We start from the raw sequence: 20,522 nt of genomic DNA on the forward strand, positions 1-20,522 counted from the left end.
ATTATTTGTAACTAATTGTATTCAGTGTACGTTTAACCACAATTTGTATAAATACTGCATGTTCCTTTCCCGCGATCGCGAAATGCATGAGTGCGAAATTAACAAAGACAACGGAAATAAACAAACGAAACAGCAATTAAGTATTCATTGATGCGAACAACTATTTGGTGGTGTTTTTTTTCTCTCACAAATTTACATGAAGATTTACTTGCGTGTAATCGTATTGTTTAATGTCTGCAACAATGTCTTTTGACATGTGCAAGTCTCGGCTGACTGTCAAGCGTGACTTATATGCACACTGAGAACAGCCAACGAACGTTTTCCAAACGTTCGCGAACTATGCGATTGGTTCCCGACGTGGACATTGGGTTTAACGTGAAGCGCATAAACTAGTTTAGCGGACGTTTTTGTTTTGCTCGGTCTAGCTGAATTCGGCCCTAGCCTATTGTTTTTGGCCCTGAACTAGCATGTTTATTGAAACTGACACGCAATTTCGGTCCGTTTTTATTACTTTGGCTCAAAGACTTTACAGAGTTAAAATAACATGCTATAGATTTTTCAGACTTTTCTTGCATACATGTTGCCATTAAAATTAATAACTCTGATTATTAAAATAAGCAAACATTGTTATGCTGAATTCTTGATGACACCGCTTCTCATTACCAGTCGCGAGATCCTTGTTAATATTTGGCATTATCATTATATGTTAGGTGTCGGATAGATTATGTAACCGATTGTTCACATCGGAAGATAGAAAATGGCTTAGCCAAATTTTTAGCTCAGAACTGGATGCTTGTTGGTGTAGTTTGTGGCCTTTCACGTGTCTTGTGCCCTTTGCTAATAGCCACCATTCTGAAACGTATCCGTCTGCATTGAACTCATCAAAATCATGCACGGTGGACGCTGAGTGGATGGCAGCGTTAGGGTGGATATTTATATCGCCTGTCAGTCAAGATATCAGTTTTGATACTTTTGAATTGCCCGTGTCGTGAAGTTTTGTTTTTCTTTTTACTTGTTTTATGATTTTCTTGGTTGCCCGCCGGGCAACTGTTTAACAAAGAATGGTTGCCCGCAACATATTTTGGCGCGCGGACAACCGATTTGTGCACCCCTGGTGACAGTTAAAGTTTGTTTTGTTTAACGTCATCACTACAGCACATTGATTGATTAATAATCAGCTACTGGATGTCAAACATTTGGTAATTCTGACTCGTAGTCATCAGAGGAAACCTACTACATTTTTCCATTGGCAGCAAGGGATCTTTTATATGCACTTTCCCATAGACAGGAAAGCAAATACCACGGTCTTTGACCAGTTGTGGTACACTAGTTGGAAGGAGACAAAACCAAATCAGTTGAATGGATCCACTGGTTCGATCCTGTGACGTAAGCAGCTCAGGCGAGCGCTCATCCGACTCAGCTAAATCCCGCCCCTGCATTTAATATAGAGACATTGATTTATATATTATATTTCATGTCTAATGTTTGTTACAATGGCTGCAATTAGAGAACAGTCTCCTTAACGCTTTACAATGTATATTAAATATAGAGACACTGATTTATATATTATATTTCATGTCTAATGTCTGTTACAATGGCTACAATTAGAGAACAGTCTCCTTGACGCTTTACAATGTATATAAGAATTGTTTCTCATTTTTAAGGAATTTATCGATGTATAAAAGTCACAAATGGTATAAAATCGTGTAGCGTAGCGAAGCGATTTTATACTACATTTGTGACTTTTATACATCGATAAATTCCAAAAAAAATGAGAAACAATTCTTGTAATTACAAACAGTACAAGAAGTGTACCTTAAAACACTCAAAAATAATTTCTTTCGTTCTTACCGTCAACCATGTTCTGTAAATAAGCGTTGGAATACATGTATACATACTATTGGAAATTGTCCGCTAAAATTAAAAATAAGTATTGAATCAACAAAAACAGTGTATATATCTTTATTATAACTTCTTTTTAAAAAATGAAACAATTTCATGTGCAGATTTGTCTTGTGTTTTTCTATCGCAAAGTGACCTTGATATTAACTTTTGTTTACGTGTAGTGACTGTTGGTGTTGTGCGGTTATTTCGATCTTGGTCTTCCGTGATGACGTATTTTTATGAGGTTTATGGAAGGATAACGCTTGGTTTTCTTAGTGACGTCAGCCAATCAGAATACAGTAAATCGTATAAATTCGGAAAGTTTGTAATTATATTAAAATGGAACTTTTAATGTACGTTTAATTTACCATTAATTGGAGCACATGCACTGGAGCATCTTCGTAAGCCAACGTACCATTCCGTATAGTACACTGCATTGTGTATACGGAATGCAGTATGCTATACGAATGGTGGCTTTGCTTCATGGCACTGGAGTAACATTGGCCACAGACCACAGTTATCTTCCCATTTCGTTGACCGGAACTTCGGAAATATATTCGCGGAAGTAGTCTGCTGTTTGACTGTGATTATTTCATGGCAGACAGCTTTGAAATGGTACCCATTAGACTGAAGTTACAAGAGAAGACCATGTAGTTTAGAAGCATATGTAACTTGTTAACACTGAAGACCTTTTTGTGGTAATTCAAACCCATGCAATTGTAGTACTTTTGTGCGTAAAATATGTGTACTCCGGCCAGGGTTTGTTTAATACCAGTATCCTGGGAGAAAGAGCTGGACAACGGGGGTTGTCCTTTTCAGGGCATGTTGCCCTCAGGCAGGCAATGGTGCATACGGAAATCCATGAGCCTGCTGATATTAATGAAAGTGCTATAGCCACTAATGCTATATAGAAAAATATAGCGTAAATAAGTGTGGCATGTGGCCAACCACACCCGTTTCTCATCACAACCTTGTGTATTGGCATAACTCTTCACAACACGTGTAAAAGCGACAATTAACATTTAAATACGAATATGCATATTTTATTTGGATTGCCAATCATTTCACGGCGTGTTCCACATAAATGTATCACAATGCATACATATAAACACACATCTAATTAGTTAACATTAGTGTAACAAAGAGTACTAGTGAGGTACATGATATGCCCGTCAGGAGTTTGATGGAAAACCATATCTATATCAATGAATATGAAATTTTTGCAATGGGATGAATGAACAGTTTGTTTTGAAGCAACCACTATTCCTACATGGGGTTTGATGGTCCTGTATGCATCTGTATGCAAGATATCATCTGGACAAGGATTTACTGTTGTGTGCAGTAGACCGTGAAAAGTAGGTCACAGTGACCTAGTAATAGTACGCGACAAACCGCCATCCCAAGCTGTACCTACATGTGAGGTTTGATGGTCCTGTATGCATATATATATGCACGATATGGTCCGGACAAGAAAATGTTAACAGACGGACGGACGGACGGACGGACAACGCCATACCATAATAGGACCCATCCTAGATGGGCGTGTAAAAAGTGAATGTGAATGATTGTGTATTCAATTCGGTCTCATTATTTGAACCTTGTTCATTGATTGATTCATTCATTCATTCATTTCAACTTATTTTCTTACTTATATCCAATAAGGTTCAGTCACGCTGTCCAGGACAGTGGGTTAGTGAGAGAGAAGAGGGTGTAGTGGTCTTACACCTACCCATTGACTTGTAAAAATTCGTACTAAGTGGGAGCCGGTAGGGTACCGGGCTGCGAACCCTGTATCTACCAGCTTTATGTCCAATGGCTTAACCACGACACCACCGAGGCCGGTTTTCAGCCTTGATCATAAACTTACTGAAGTTAGTACAATAGTGTATAAATAAAGGATTTAGCATTAATAAGCATATTTAAGTTCATCTTGTAGAGAATTTTTTTTATTTTTTGTATGGTTATTTTAACAGACGGGTAGACAGTGTGGGTGCCGCCCTTCACAATCTGGTTTCCTCTAAATATAAAATCCTAATGAATACAATTTCGTTATCGTATAAGATCAGCCAATAAAAACACATGGTAAGTTTCTTAATGTTCAGTACAATATTATAACATTTACACAACAACGAAAAAATGCATACCTCTTCTAAATATGAGCCTTGTGTACTATTCTTACAAGTGACATAATAGTTTGCTACTTTCACATTAATTTGTCGTAAATAATTACATAGTAATCGATCCCACACATACGTTTTGCATAAATGGAAATGGAAATGAAAATTGCAATGAGCTTGCACGTCGTGTAAATAGAGTCGCGTTCTCTACAACAAGATGCCTGTTGTATAACGTCATAAAAGGGTGGACTATATTAAATAAAATACCAAAGGCAACAAGTTAACGTGTGTAGTTTAAAAAAACACTCTATGCAATATATTAAACAAACAATGACAAATATTTTAACACTACAGCCCCTCCCCCAAAGTATTCATAAATTAAAAAAATATATAATGTTTATTTTGTTTAATGACACCACTAAAGCACATTTATTTATTAATCATCAGCTATTGGATGTCAAACATATGGTCATTTTGACAGTCATAGAGAGGAAACCCGCTACATATTCCCATTACGAGTAGTAGCAAGGGATCTTTTATATGCACTACCCCACAGATACGATAGCACATACCACGGCCTTTGATATACCAGTCATGGTGCACTGGCTGGAATAAGAAATAGTCTAATGGGCTCACCGACGGGAATCGATCCTAGACCGACCGCGCATCGGGCGTGCGATTTACCACAAGTCTACGTCCCGCACCCCAAAAACTTTAAGAGAGTGGAACTCTTCATGGCTTAAACGAGATGTTTATTACAAAACAGAAGTCCTTAGTTTTGCTAGTACCCCATGCGTCTCAAGTAAACGTCTACCTGACAAAGTGGTACTGGGTGAAATAAAACTGTGTACATTTATTACACAGATAAAACTGACTTCTAACTAACACTGTCGCATTTATCGCGTATGGCTTAATTAATTAAGTATTAATTGGCTCGTTACACGAAACAAATTGTTTGTTTGTTTGTTTGTTTTGTTTAACGACACCACTAGAGCACATTGATATATTAATCATTGCTATTGGATGTCAAACATTTGGTAATTTTGACATAGTATTAAGGAGGAAACCCGCCACATTGTTTCATTAGTAGCAAGGATTCTTTTATATATGCACAATTCCACAAATAGGGTAGCACATACCACGACCTTTGATATACCAGTCGCGGTGCACTGGCTGGAATGAGAAAGAATTGATCTAATATACATATAATAATCTCGGCGTTCGATAAAAATCATTTAGGCCACACGACCTTAACAAGAAAGTATGGGAGATAACTGTCATTTATTTTGCATTCGACAGTTATCGCTTCTTAAATAAACTGGCGAAGTTACTCGTGGCTTTCTCATACCAACGAATACTTCCATGGTGACCCGAATGACCATGTGCTTGACATCCAATAGCCGACGATTAATAAATCAATATGCTCTAGTGGTGTCGTTAAAAAAACAAAAAAACAAAAATTCATTCATTTCAAATTATTTTCGTGCTTATATCCAATTAAGGTTCAAGAACACTGTCCTGGGCCCACACCTCAGCTATCTGGACTGTCTGTCCAGGACAGTGGGTTAGTTGTTAATTGTTACTAAGAGAGCAGAGGCTGTAGTGCTCTTACAACTCGCTCAGAGTGGGAGCCGGTACTGGGCTGCGAACCCTGTACCTACCAGCCTTCTGTCCGATGGCTTAACCACACCACTAAGGCCGATTAATATTACACTCAACAACGAACGTTCAGCTAATGTTAAAAGAAATGGCATAACATTTATAAATGAACCTATTTTTATTAATTAGTATTCACATCTGAAATGTTTACCATTTACAAACAACACAAACTCATTAACCTTTGCCTTAACATTCAACCATGGCAAATTTAGACATCATAAAAGATATTTGCTAAACTTTCGAATATATTATTTAACTTCTCTCCGAACTGAAGATTTTAATTACCAGAGGGGTACTTGCTACCGGAAGGTTTCGTTGTGGAACGGTTGTAAAGGTTACGTGTTACAGTCGTAAAACTCACCAAAAGTCACTACAATCAGTCTTAGCTACGATTATTTTGTGGTTCGGGGCCTAGGTCCGGAACTCATGCTTGCTACACATTAACTGTCGATGAACGCTTACAGTATTAGCTACTTTTTTAGAGGGTGCTTGCACACTCATCTCCCCCTCCGATATTTTACCGTCCATCATATTTAGTAAATAGTGCACAGGCACGGCGGAAGCAAGTAGACACTGGAGGACTGGTAGATCGAGGGCGCATAGCAAGGTTTCTAGGGGCTCCGGGTGTATGCTCCCCCTTAAACTTTTGAAAACAAGATGTCCTGAAATGCAATTTCCTGCATTCTAAATTAAATTCATCTCTGTCTTAAGATTTACTTACAATCATATTTTTTATTCGGAATTATTGGGGGTTAGAGCCCCAGCCCTCCCCCACCCCACCCCACCCCACTCCGCTCCGCCATGCTTGGTGCATACTATCAAATCAAATCTCAGAAGACAGTAGCAACACATGTGGCAATGGATACTACATAAAAACCTTCACTCAACATAATTGTAGGCCTACAGCCTAAATATAAAGACTACAACATCACATATAGTAAGGGGTTCATAATTCCGAATCAAATCTCACAGACAACAATAGTACCACATTGCAATCACACAATGGATATTGCATACAAATCTTCTCTCAACATAATTGTACAGCCTAAATATAAAGACTGCAATCTCTCACCCGTAAAGTGTATCACAGAAAATGGGAGGTAATGTTGCTATTTCCGGGTGTAACAGAAAGCGTCATTAACATGGCTACCCTAGTTATGCACGCAAGCTGTTATTCTTATTTTCATTGGCATCTCTCAAGTTTAAAAAACAAAAGTTAATGTTTGTTTTCTTTAACGACACCACTAGAGCACATTGATTAATCAATCATCGGCTATTAGATGTCAAACATTTGGCAATTCTGAGAGGAAGTCTTGGATAGGAAACTTGCTACAATTTACTATTAGTAGCAAGGGGTCTTTTATATGCGCTATCCCACAGACAGGGTAGCACATACCACGGTCTTTGATATACCAGTTGCGGTGCACTGGCTGGAATGAGAAATACTCCAATGGGTCCGCCGACGGAGATCGATCCCAAACCGACCGCGCATCAAGCGAGCGTTATACCACTGGGCTATGTTCCGCCCCTCCCACAAGTTTTACGCACAATGAGACACTGATACTAGATAAAAATAGACAAAATGGCAGACATAGTAGTATTTAAAGCTATAACTTTGGCTCTTCATTTCTGCCCTGAGACTAAAAATCTGAACAAATTGTTAACAACTACGATAAATTACTCTCCTACCTTTAATTACGGTTACATTTTCCCCAAATTTTGTCACACAGATTCCACATACAGACTGTAAATGATGTCTGCCATTTTGTTTGTTTATGGAATAATCTTCAAGAGGGGTGGGTCGATATGACGTAATCTAACAACGTCATGACATGCGCTAAGGTATAACGCACTCATCATGACGTCAGATTGATTACGTCACATACTTAGGACACTTCCGCCCTCTTGAGTAGTAATCCACAAAAAAAGCAAAATGGCAGACGGTGAAAAAAATTGCATGTATTTTGCCCTATGCAATCTCAGCGAAGTCGATATCGGTGACATCGTTATAGTCTTGTATGTGGAATCTGTGTCACTGTAATGTTTTTTGCACAATTTACGTTTCGACAAAAAGTGGAGAAAACGTAATTAAAGGTAGGAGTAATTTATCGTAGTTGTAACAATTTGGTTCGGACTTTACTTTGAACAAGGTGAGTAATGTTTGGCATGTGAATTTTAAAAAATATAATAATAATAATAATAATAATAATAATAATACAAAAAATGTATATCAATGCTGAATATGGTTGTATCTTACATGTCTGACCATCAGCTAAGTTAGGGGAGCAATTAATGACTCCCCTTTATGTTGTGCAGGACGAGGTCTGTTAAAGCTCTATTTTAAGTTAGCGTCAATTGGAACTTTGACCCAGTCAGATGCTATTTGGTATATAGCTACCTACAATATGTTAACTAAACATTGTTACAAATATTTGACACAGGCGTTCTCGATCAACTAAAGTGCGCTATTTTCTGATTGGTAACTGTTCTGTGGTTTTCACAAGATTATCTGCGTCATAAATTTCGAAATGACAAGCCTGTAGCTTCAAGATTCGATTCTAATCTACTGAACTCTTCCAGTATTAGTCCTAATTAGGCACGCGTCTTCGTGATTTGACCGTATGATGATTTTGACTTTTGGCGTTGATCCAGGCATGGCTGTGTTTTCTACTGTTAATCCAGAGATATCCGTCTGCTCCAGTTTTGACCCTAGTACGCTTGTGTCTTCAGCGTTTGACCCTAACATGTCTATGTTTTACCATTTTGACCCTAACATGATTTTTCTTCCAGTGTTGTCCTTGGCACGTTTACGTGTTCCTGGTTTTCCTCCAATACGCATGTCTCTTCCATATTTGATCCTATCATAGGAGTCTGTTCCTCATTTGACTCTGGAATATCTATATCTTCCTCTTTTGACCTTAGGGAGTCTGTGTTTTCCTTCCTTAACACCAAAAAGTCCGTATTTCCCTTTGTTCCCAAAGCATTATCCGTATGTTCATTGGATGAACATAACATACTCTTACGTTCTTCTGCTGACTTGCATGAGGGTTTTAGACTTGACCCCAAAATTCTGGAATGTTCTAGCTTACATTCGACATCAGTAGACTTAGGCAACACAGCTAGTTTGAGATCACAGTTCGGTATCCCTGAGTATTCGGTGTCTGGTCCGGCACCGATGTATGTAGTTTTGTTGGCATTAGCTGGAAGAGCCCACGACTGTGGCATCCCGCTTCCAAAGAGAAGAAACACGAACGTTCCCAGGAACAAGATACCCGTGGCACAGTAAAATACCAACTGCCATTCTCCTCTGGTTCCCTGAAGAAAAAAACACACCACCAAGATATGAGGAGCACATTTATTTATTTCAACTTATTTTCGTGCTTATATTCAAATAAGGTTGAAGTACGCTGTCCTGAGCACACACAACTCAGCTATCTGGGCTATCTGTCCAGGACAGTCTGTTAGTTGTTAGTGGTTAGTGAGAGAGAGAAGAGGGTGTAGTGGTCGTACACCTACCCATTAATTCGTTAAAACTCGCTCCGGATGAGAGCCGGTACCGGGCTGCGAACCAAATACCTACTAGCCTTATGTCCGATGGCTTAACCATGACACCACCGAGACAAATTGGTTTTAGCTGATTGCATTTATTTGTGGAACAAAGATATGATACTGTTGTCCCTTCCCCTCCCCTTCAGGTGAGGCGCTGGTGTCAAAACGTCCAAATCGCCTTTAAAGTAGTATGTAATTTGTTCAACCTCTCCATAATTCTACATAATTACATGTTTGGTCATGCGAGCTACGACGTATGGCGCTAAAATTCCCGGGATTGTGGCAAATGTATTTGAAACTCCCGCCAGCGTCCCGGCATGCACCACGGCTATATCAGCGAAGTTGGTGATGTGGCCGCTGAAACAGAACCCGAACGAGGCCACGGCTCCGCAGAGTAGAGCGACTCCTAGCGTCTGTTGTTGTGAGTCGAGTTGAGCCAGGAAGAGCATGAACACTCCGGGCAGCACCATCCCTGAAAGAAATTATGAGAAAAAGATAGTTTGTTATGTTTAACGACACCACTAGAGCACATTGATTAATTCATCATCGGCTATAATTGGATGTCAAACATTTAATAAACCCGCTACATTTTTCCTGAATTGGGCACAACGACTGGTATATCAAAGGTCGTGGTATGTGCTAAACTGTTTGGATGGTTTATAAAAATCCCTTGCTACTACTAAAAACAAATTAAAACATTTGTTTCCACTAGAGCAGTCTGTCCCGGGACAAGCCCCTGGCTATCCAGAGACAGGCCCCGGGACGGACATGCTCGAAACTCTAGTGGTATATGAGCATGTAAAAATTATTCGCACTCCACTAGAGCACATTGATTTATTAATCATCGGCTATTGTTTGTCAAATATTTGGTAATTCGTAGTCATCAGAGGAAACTCGCTACATTCACTTGTTGGAACAAAAAGAAACAGCCAATCAGTTGAATGGATCCACAAAGGTGCATCGATCCTGCGACGCAAGCACCTAAATCGAGCACTCAACAAGAATTCGTCAAATGCAGGGACGTAGCGTGGACTGGATTGGGGAGGGGAGGTTCCAATATGAACCTAGCTCACCTTGTCTACATGTTCCCCGGAGACCTATAAAGTTAATGTTTTTTTTTGTTTAACGACACCACTAGAGCACATTGATTAATTAATCATCGGCTATTGCATGTCAAACATTTGGTAATTCTGACTATTAGTCAACAGAAAAAACCCGCTGCATTTTCCTAATGCAGCAAGGGATCTTTTATATGTACTCTCCCACAGATAGGAAAGCACATACCACGGCCTTTGACCAGTTGGATCAAAGAAAAAAACCTAATCGGTTGAATGGATCCACCGAAGTGATTCGATCCTGCAACGCAAGCACCTCTCTCAAGCACTCAACCGACGGAACTAAATCCCGCCCCAAATTATGGAGAATGGCTATGACGATTATAAGAATTCATCATATGCCGGGGCGGCGCTTGATTTGGATCGGGCAGGGGAGGTTCGAATATGAACCTCACTCACCCTTTTGTCGACATGTTCACTGGACACCTATAAAGTTAAAGTTTGTTTTTGTTCAACGGTACCACTAGAGCACATTGATTAATTAATCATCGGCTATGGCATTTGAAACATTTGGTAATTCTGATATATAGTCTTAGAGAGGAAACCCACTATAATTAGTTTAGCGGCGGCCTCAGAGGGAGGGTTGTTCCGAAAACACCCCCACCCTCATCCCCAGCCAATGTCCCGAATATGTGGCCAGGTGGGATTATGAGAAAAGTAACCTGAGGTGCTGGAACGTTCGGCAAGTCTCGCCAGAACGTCGAAATGTACTCTTTTTCTACCCCAAATGGCTGCATATGTTGGGTTCTTTCCCCGATATTCTTTCGTTAAATAAACTATTATTTTTCACGAAACGACAAAGTTTGTTTTGTTTAACTAGAGCACATTGATTTATTAATCATCGGCTATTGGATGTCAAACATTTGGTAATTTGACATAATTATAGTCTTAGACAGGAAACCCGGTACTTGTTTCCACTAGTAGCAAGGGATCTTTTATATGCACCATCCCACAGACAGGATGGTACATACCACTTTGATATACTAGTTTTGGTGCACTGGTTGGAACGAGAGAACAAAAAATTAATTGAATGGAGCCACCGAGGTAATTCGAACCTGCGACGCAAGCATCTCAAACTAGCACTCATCCTACTGGGCTATATCTCTCTACCTCCCCCACCTCACCACACCGACCCACACCCATTCCACGCCCATCCCACCCCCTACCCACCCCCACAAAACGACAAAGATGGCTAAAAAGTTTAGTTTTTATTTTAACATGTTGTGTTTACTCACCGAGAGTATTCATGAGTTTCCTGGTTTGGGCCACATTAAGACACTTCCTAGTTATAAGGCAATCGGATGTAGTGCTTGCAACGTTGATCATTATACACAACCCGATGTAAGGCAGCATGGAGAAAAAACCATTCTGAAAAAAAGGGAAAGGAAAATATGTTATTTTATGCTAGTGTCAGACTGTCAACCGTCACGACAAAGTTGCAATTACACCCAACTCCCGACTTACGACGGGAGCGCTCAGAATAACAACAACTAATGGGTCATATGACGATTGTCAAATTGTAAGAGTGCTCAGACTAAGAACTGGACAGTCGCAGAAGTCGTGAGAGCAGAAAGTTGGCCAGTTTTGAGTTGACAGTTGTTAGTCTGAACCTAGCATTACTTCAGCACGTTTTTATAGTATTTGGTGGTGGGTAATAAATAAAATACCAAACTCGTTTTCGCAAGGTAACATTTTTACGAAACTGAGGAACGATTGTATAATATCTGGTGAAAATTCGTATAGTATTCTTTATATACCACTGAGGCGGAGTACTCTACCGTTCGAGAGCTAGGCGGACATTTGGATGCATATGAGAGAGCTACCATAACCATCCAAATGTCTGTCTAGCTCTCAAACGGTCAGGTCAGGTCATAGGTTTTAATATGCACATTCAGAACAAGCTGTTGTAGCACACGCCTGTCATGGGTGCAGGTGTCGACTTTCGCCAACGCCTTCGTCCAGGACAGGAAAAGGTTTGGGGTGGGAGAGGGGACCGCCCGCGCTGGCAAGTGCAAGAGATCACCAGCAGCCCGACCGGGATCGGTAGCGAGCGGGGACAATTTTGGTGCTGTGGAATTTTGAATATTTCGTAGGATGAAGTCAAAAAGTAAAAGATTGCGAAAATTTCAAGAAGTAATTTTGGTGCATTTTGGAACTCATTGAAAGAGAAAGGGAGAGCTAATTCTTAAGTTTTAATTTATTTCGTCGAATGGTAGCTCATACCGTCATACGTTATAGTATTCTGGCTATATACCGGTATCATGGTATTTTGTGTGCAAGTCATTAAGGCACTGGTTGAGACAGCAATGTACGCCAACAGCTATCTCGAGTACTCTGACGGTAAGAGAGCTAGACGGACATTTCGACTGCTAAAACGCTCATTACCGTCAAAGACTAATCTATAAATTATGTGCAATATCTGCCTACCAAACGGTAGTCAACGATTACCGCTATATTGCTCTAATACAACAACAATCCTATATTTGACGTTACCATTACATTGATCATTTTCGAGTTCGCTGAAGAAAGCGACAGCAACTACATATTCAACCGGAACATTATTGAAAGGGGGTGCTGTCAGGTTTCTTCGTATACTGTGTGTATTAGTGATTAATGAGTGAAATATTTCTATCAAGTAACTCGAAAATGATCGATGTATAAGTATTTAACGTCAAACATAGGACTGTTGTTGTATTAGAGCGGTAATCTTTGACTACCGTTTGGTAGGTAGACATTTATATATGTCTGGCATTGTCATCCTGCAGAACTGCCCCGCCGCCAATCTGCTGAAGGCCTGGGAGAACCAACGGCCGGATAATCTCATTCAGATAGCGGATTCCATTCAGATTGCCATCCACCACATAGAGGGAAGTCCTGTGGTGGATAGAGATGCCGCCCCACACCATGACGCTGCCATCACCGAACCGGTGACGTTGTCTAACGTTAACGTCAGCGAAGCGCTCCCCAGGACGTCTGTAGACACGAACCCGACCGTCGTTGAACTGGAGACTAAACCTGGACTCATCAGTGAACATCACTCGACCCCACTGAACACGTTGCCACCGCAGATGAAGCGTGCACCAGTGACGTCTGGCCGTTCTGTGACGTGGTAGGAGTGATGGTCGAACAGCCTGGCGACGGCAGCGTAGATTATTGGCTCTCAGACGATTGCGTATGGTTTGATCAGACACTCGAGTTCCAGTCACAGTCCGCAGATTGTCACGTAATCGGCGTGCAGTGGTTGTGCGTTGACGTAGAGCCATATTGGTGATGTAGCGGTCCTCTCTATTTGTAGTGCTTCGGGGTCTTCCCGAAAATGGACGATTTCGAAAAGAATTCGTTGCTTGGTACCGTTGCCACAGTCGGCCAACGACACTCTGACTGACACCAAGTCTCAGAGCAACATTTCTTTGCGTATTGCCATCCTGAAGCCAAGCAATAGCCCTTCCTCGATCTTCGATAGTCAGTTGACGTCGTACCATTGTCGAATTTGGAGTGTGCACCATACACGAACGCAAGCTCCAATTATACGGAAATTCAGCATTGGGAACATGGAATACACGTGCAAAGCGTGCAAATGAAGCGCTTTGTGAAAAAGCAAGTTATGGGCACTTAGCAGACCTTTCGCTTTCGCCCTAATTTACGTGCAAATGTAAGCATGTTTTCGCCATTAGAACTAGTCGACAGTGTCAATGACAGTGGATTTTAATTCATTTATGGGTTGCTTAGGCCCACTTTCGTCAAAATGGAACAATACCATGTGTGACATTATGGTCTAGCTAATATAATTGACATTCAGAAAATAATGTCGAAAATATCGTCTGACCCTTAAATTCTTTTGAGTAGTATATATAGATGGTCACTGACGGTAATGGGGGCAGGACGGAGCCCAGTGGTAAAGCGCTCGCTTGCTGCGCGGTTGGTCTAGGATCGATCTCCGTCGGTGGGCCCATTGGACTATTTCTCGTTCCAGCCAGTGCACCGTGACTGGTATATTAAATGCCGTGGTATGTGCTATCCTGTCTGTGGGGTGGTGCATATAAAAGATTCCTTGCTACTAATGGAAAAAGTAGCGGGTTTCCTCTCTAAGACTACATGTCGAAATTACCAAATATTTGACATCCCATAACCGATGATTAATAAATCAATGTGCTCTAGTAGTGTCGTTAAACAAAAACTAACTTTTTAACTGACTGTAATGAGCGTTATAACTGTCCAAATGTTCGTCTAGCTCTCTACCCGTCAAGGTACTCGGGCTAGCCTACATCAAGAGACAATATTTTAAAATCTTGGGTAACCGGAACTCCGTTCACGTGAATTTCATCCAGGTGGGGGCCTTTTTTTAATTGTAGACTGTAACGGTTTATCACGTAACCGATTGGCAGTTCGCGTGAATTGTATAATTGCGAAACCAACAAGCCGAACTGAACGACGGTTCGTATGAACAATTGTACCATGCTACAGAATGACTAACAGTTACAACGACAGAGCGCCAGTTAAGTAACTACGCATATATCTTATAAAAACCGTAAATAAAATGTGTTGAGTGCGTCGTTAAATAAACACTTCCCATATATAATGTACATCCCATAAAAGTTATATAGGTCTACATGCGTAAAAAGGGTATACAGACTGAGCCACTGGAAAGTTAACTATTATTATTATACAGACGGGGCGGGACATAGCTCAGTGGTAAAGCGTTCGCTTGATGCGCGGTCGGACTAGGATCGATCCCGGTCGGTGGGCCCATTTGGGCTATTTCTCGTTCCAGCCAGTGCACCACGACTGGTATATCAAGGCTGTGGTATGTGATATCCTGTCTGTGGGATGGTGCATATAAAAGATCCCTTGCTACTAATGAAAAAGTGTAGCGGGTTTCCTTTCTAAGACTATATGTCAAATATGTTTGACATCCAATAGCTGATGATTAATAAATCAATGTGCTCTAGTGGTGTTGTTAAACAAAACAAACTTTAAAAATCATAATACTCAAGTACTGATATCAGTATTACTGATATAGAAGTTATTGCTTTACTGGTATTATCATAGCTACAACACTGATATCAAAGTTATCACTATTTTTACAGTACTATTCAACTCACAGCAATACCAAAGTTATTATTTTAACCACATTGTAAATATCACAGTTAATACTCAACTTACACAACTGATATCAAATGTATTACTCTACTGAGACTACATCAAAGTCAATATTCCACTCAACCACTAGAGCACATTTATTACTTTACTTAAAATATCAAAGTTATTGCTACACTGACAACACTGATATCAACATTATTACACTACTTACAATACTGATATTAAAATTATTATTCTACTCATGGCACTGATATGAAAATTATTACACTATTCACAGCGCTGATATGGAAATTATTACAGTACTCACAGTACTGATATTAAAATTATTACTCTCCTCACGACACTGATGTCGAAATTACTACACTACTCACGGCACTGACATCGAAATCAGTACACTACTCATGGCACTAATATCGAAATTATTACACTACTCACAGCTCTTATATCAAAATTATTACACTACACACTGCTCTGATATCGAAATTGTTACACTACTCACAGCACTGATATAAAAATTATTACTCTACTCACGGCACTGATATCAAAATTATTACACTACTCACGACACTGATATCGAAATTATTATAATACTCAACACACTGATATCGAAATTGTAACATTACTCATAGTACTGATATTGAAATTATTACACTACTCACGGCACTGATATCAAAATTATTACACTACTCACGACACTGATATTGACATTATTACACTACTCATAGCACTGATATTGAAATTGTAACACTACTCATAGCACTGATATTGAAATGATTACACTACTCACGACACTGATATCGAAATTGTAACACTACTCATAGCACTGATATTGAAATTATTACACTACTCACGACACTGATATCGAAATTGTAACACTACTCATAACACTGGTATTGAAATATTACACTACTTACGGCACTGATATCGAAGTTCATCACTTCTTTCATGTATGTTGGAATCTGTGTGAGCATCATGTAATTGAAGAAGTTGGCGGTGAAGTGAGTTACCATGAGGGCGACACAAGGCCGTGACGTCAGCAGCTGTAACCATGGCGTTTTCTGGCTCTGAAGTAGCGAAATTAAGAATGGAATAGACAGTACCAATAACAACTAACAATTAAAGCATCTGCATGACAGACTGCCATGGGCCCGTGCTTATAAAATTTTAAAGTCTAGACGCAAATCTATAATGACGTCACACGCATACAATGTGTCTGACATTGCCATGGCGTTAAGTTGCAGAGTCTTTTAGTCTAGACTCTAAATGTTTTATAGGAGCGGGATGCAGCCCAGTGGTAGGATCTAGGATCGATCCTCGTCGGTGGGCCTATGAACTGAGTTATTTCTCGTTCCAGCCAGTGCGCCACAACTTGTATATCAAAGGTCGTGGTATGTGCTATACTGTTTGCGTGATAGTGGATATAAAAGATCACTTGTTACTAATAGTAAAATGTAACGGGTTTCCTCTCTAAGACTCAGAATTACCTAATGTTTTGACATCCAATAGCCGATGATTAATAAATCAATGCGCTCTAGTGGTGCTGTTAAACAAAACACACTTTATCTTTAACTAAAAGTTGTATAAGCACAAGGCCAGATAGCTGAGATGTGTTCACATGATAATAAAGTTTGTTAAGGTTTGTTTTGTTTAACAACACCACTAGAGCACATTGATTAATTAATAGTCGGCTATTGATGTCAAACATTTGGCAATTCTGACACGTAGTCATCAGAGAACATCTGCTACATGTTTACGCCTGTAGCAGTCGTAACGAAATTGAGGTCAAAATAATGACTACCATCACGTTTTCCCACCCTAATCGTGTATTGTGATCTATTTCATCAGTCAACAATTTGGTGAGGACTGACAACACTCTTCAGCAGGTGCCAAACCACAAAACGAACATGGCCGTAGCAAATGGTGACATTCTGTAGCAAATGGTGTCATTCTGTCAATATGCAGGTAATGCAGACAGTGTGTGTGTGTGTGTGTGTGTGTGTGTGTGTTTGTGTGTAAAACCATGTGTGTGTGTATAGATAGCGGAGAGAGAGAGAGAGAGAGAGAGAGAGAGAGAGAGAGAGAGAGAGAGAGAGAGAGAGAGAGAGAGAGAGAGCCCCCCCCCCCCCCCCCCCCCACACACACACACAGACAGAGATAGAGAGAACTAGCTGAAGTAATTATTTTGAAGCATAAAATATGACGTTGGTAAGTTAATTTAACCACTAAACATAAGATACAATTTTTCACCATTATTGAAGCATAGATTTGATAAAAGTAAAACTATTTAGTTACATAACAAATCTATCATTTGTAAAAAAAAAACAAAAAAAATTAAAACAGTGTTCTGTAAACATATATTGTGACATGCTGTCAAATTCTTTTCTTTCTTTTTTTTACCTTGGCGAAGCAGATGATTTGTTCTTTTTCTTTTAACCCCCCCCCCCCCCCCCCCCCCCCCCCCCCCCCCCCCCCCCCAAAAAAAAAAAAAACCTGTTATTACCCAGATGACCTTATTATCATAAATGTCATATTTGTAACATTTTGTTCCAGGTACATGGCACATAAGTTACTGTTTACTCTGGTTGTGAACCCAGAATATATACAGCTGGACAAAGTTTAAGCAAGGTGTTGAATGTGTGCGTTTTGGAACCTTCTAAGATTCATAAAGTTATTATGGTTTGTGTAATGCTGCATAACTGTGCTAGAAAGCTCCATCTGATTCAGAGAAATTCAATGACAGTGATCCAGGTTTTGTTTTGTTACAAGATGATAACTTTGATAGGAAAGAGATTTCAACCCAGTGGTTCATGATGTTGATAGCAGAGCTGTTATTTACTAGTAATACATTACTCTTAAAGACAGCTGTAGATGACAAAGTAATTTACATGCTCTGTTAACACAAAATGATATTCATATTTTAAATTTTTCATACATCTTCATTTTGAATTTAAATCAATATGCAACAGGAAAATAATGTTACAATTAGATGATTATAATTGAGAACTTCAATGCAAAACAATTAATAAAATAAAGACAAATTAACCAAATAATTATGAAAAATACATGAAATTGTTTTAAAATCTGATAACAAATAAAAAATAATTTTAAGTAATAATTTTTGTTCATATACAATACTGAGTAACTTTAATTACATGTTCTCTGTGACATGTCACCCACTTTAATTAACAATTTAAGATGTGTTTATCTTAAGTTATCTACACTTGGTTTATTTACTTCTACACTACACTTGCTTCACTCTTCACAATTTGTAAGGTGAAATAAACTATAAATATTACTTTGAATTGTTGTTGTTTGTTGTGTATTTCAGTGTATATCCTTTTTGGCAATATGTACCAATTGAAAGAAATAAGGGATCACCCCAACACTTACAGGAGATAGTGACTGCAACAAAAACTATCATCTATTGTGTCAGGAAGTTAACCAGTCTCACATTCCTGTCATTCAGTGACTCCCACATTACATCTTCGTACTTTATACCGACATTAAGACAATAATAGTATTCAATACTAAGTGTTCCCTTATTTCTTTCTCTGTATATTTTGTATATCATGTACAAAACGTCATTTAAGTTTATGGTATTTTAAGTTTCAACATGGAATAGAGTATATATACGTGTAACATGGAATTAAGTCCCTATGTATTAAAAGTGTAAATACTAGTAGTTAACATCACTAGTTATTTAAGATACAGTTGGTTTGACGGACAAATGTTATTACACTCGGTACAATAATGGAAATCAAATCTTTGTAGAGCTAACTGAAAGCAATGACAAATTAATGAAAAAATAAAAATAAAAGTTCCATTCTTGTGGTGTCCATAATTGAGCACTTCATTTCCCTCTATGTCTTGGATATGCCTCTAAAAGTTGTTTATGTGTGTTAAATAATACTGATGACATTTTAAAATCTAACTTTTATTCCAGATTATAAACTGTATATTTGTATTTGGATTTTAAAAATACTATTTAGTTTTTTAATATTATTTTTGTATGGCTATTAAATAATGATAACAGAAAATTGCCCCTGTATTAAAAGCAGTTTCCCTTTTTCTTTTGGGGGTTCTGCCTACGTATTTTAGACTATGACTGTGCATGCCATAATTCATTTTAACAAAACCCCAAGGGTGTTTTACTGGGTGTTTATTTTCATAAATGTTCAGTCCGTTTTGTTTACTGAACCAAAAGAAAACTGTTGCAGTGGTGGTAGGATTGGGGGTGTGGGTAGGTGTGGGGCTCATAATCCACATAAAAAACATTCTTTATTTGTATAAATTCGGACAAAAAGTATATTATCGTCGTCAAGTGCAGGTAATCAAGTTGAGTAAAGAATTTAACTGTCGCGTATTTCTTTATTTCTCTCTCCCTCTACCTCTCCCTACCTCTCCTCTCCTCCCTCCACCCCCCTCTATCTCTCTCTGGGGCTCTCTCTCTCTCTCTCTCTCTCTCTCTCTCTCTCTCTCTCTCTCTCTCTCTCTCTCTCTCTCTCTCTCTCTCTCTCTCTCTCTCCCCCTCCCTCTGCACACAGGCCTGTATAAGAATCACCACGCATTGCTACATGGGGGAGTGGGGCGGGACGTAACCCAGTGGTAAAGTGCTCGCGCAGTCGGTTTGGGATCGATCCCTGTCAGTAGACCCATTGGGCTATTTCTCGCTCCAGCCAGTGCTCCAGGACTGGTATATTAAAGGTTGTGGTATGTGCTATCCTCTCTATGGGATGGTGCATATAAAAGATCCTTTGGTGCTAATCGAAAAGAGTAGCCCGTGAAGTGGCGACAGCGGGTTTTCTCCCTCATTATCTGTGTGGTCCTTAACCATATGTCCGACGCCATATAACCATAAATAAAATGTGTTGAATGCGTCATTAATAAAACAGTTCCTTCCTTTTACATGGGTTACGTTAAAAATAATACTGTCAGTAGAATGATTGAAATACATAGAGAAAGGTTTTAAGGCCAGCTCATTTTGCCCGAATGTCGTCTTGGTTTTTACCCGAATTCAAACATTGCCTTCCCCCATCCCCGGACGCTTATGGTTGGTGTTTGACCTTTTTTTTTTCTTCTTTTTTTTTTCCCCCACGAC

General features: G+C 39.4%; 1 protein-coding gene across 2 annotated transcripts in view; it reads right to left on the bottom strand.

The window, feature by feature from the left end:
* Nucleotides 1-7,829: 7,829 nt before the first annotated feature.
* LOC121384957 (sialin-like) overlaps nt 7,830-20,522 on the bottom strand; it is a 40,403-nt gene continuing 27,710 nt past the window's right edge. For both annotated transcript variants that reach the window (XM_041515450.1, XM_041515451.1), the window contains exons 5-8: nt 16,339-16,488; nt 11,560-11,692; nt 9,440-9,681; nt 7,830-8,975 (exon numbers count right to left, since the gene is read on the bottom strand). In XM_041515450.1, coding sequence (XP_041371384.1) covers nt 8,430-8,975; nt 9,440-9,681; nt 11,560-11,692; nt 16,339-16,488 — 1,071 coding nt within the window. In that variant the 3' untranslated portion in view covers nt 7,830-8,429. The remainder of the gene's footprint in view (nt 8,976-9,439; nt 9,682-11,559; nt 11,693-16,338; nt 16,489-20,522) is intronic.

Source organism: Gigantopelta aegis, chromosome 11 (genome assembly GCF_016097555.1).
Source record: "Gigantopelta aegis isolate Gae_Host chromosome 11, Gae_host_genome, whole genome shotgun sequence".
Classification (NCBI taxonomy): Eukaryota; Metazoa; Mollusca; class Gastropoda; order Neomphalida; family Peltospiridae; genus Gigantopelta; species Gigantopelta aegis.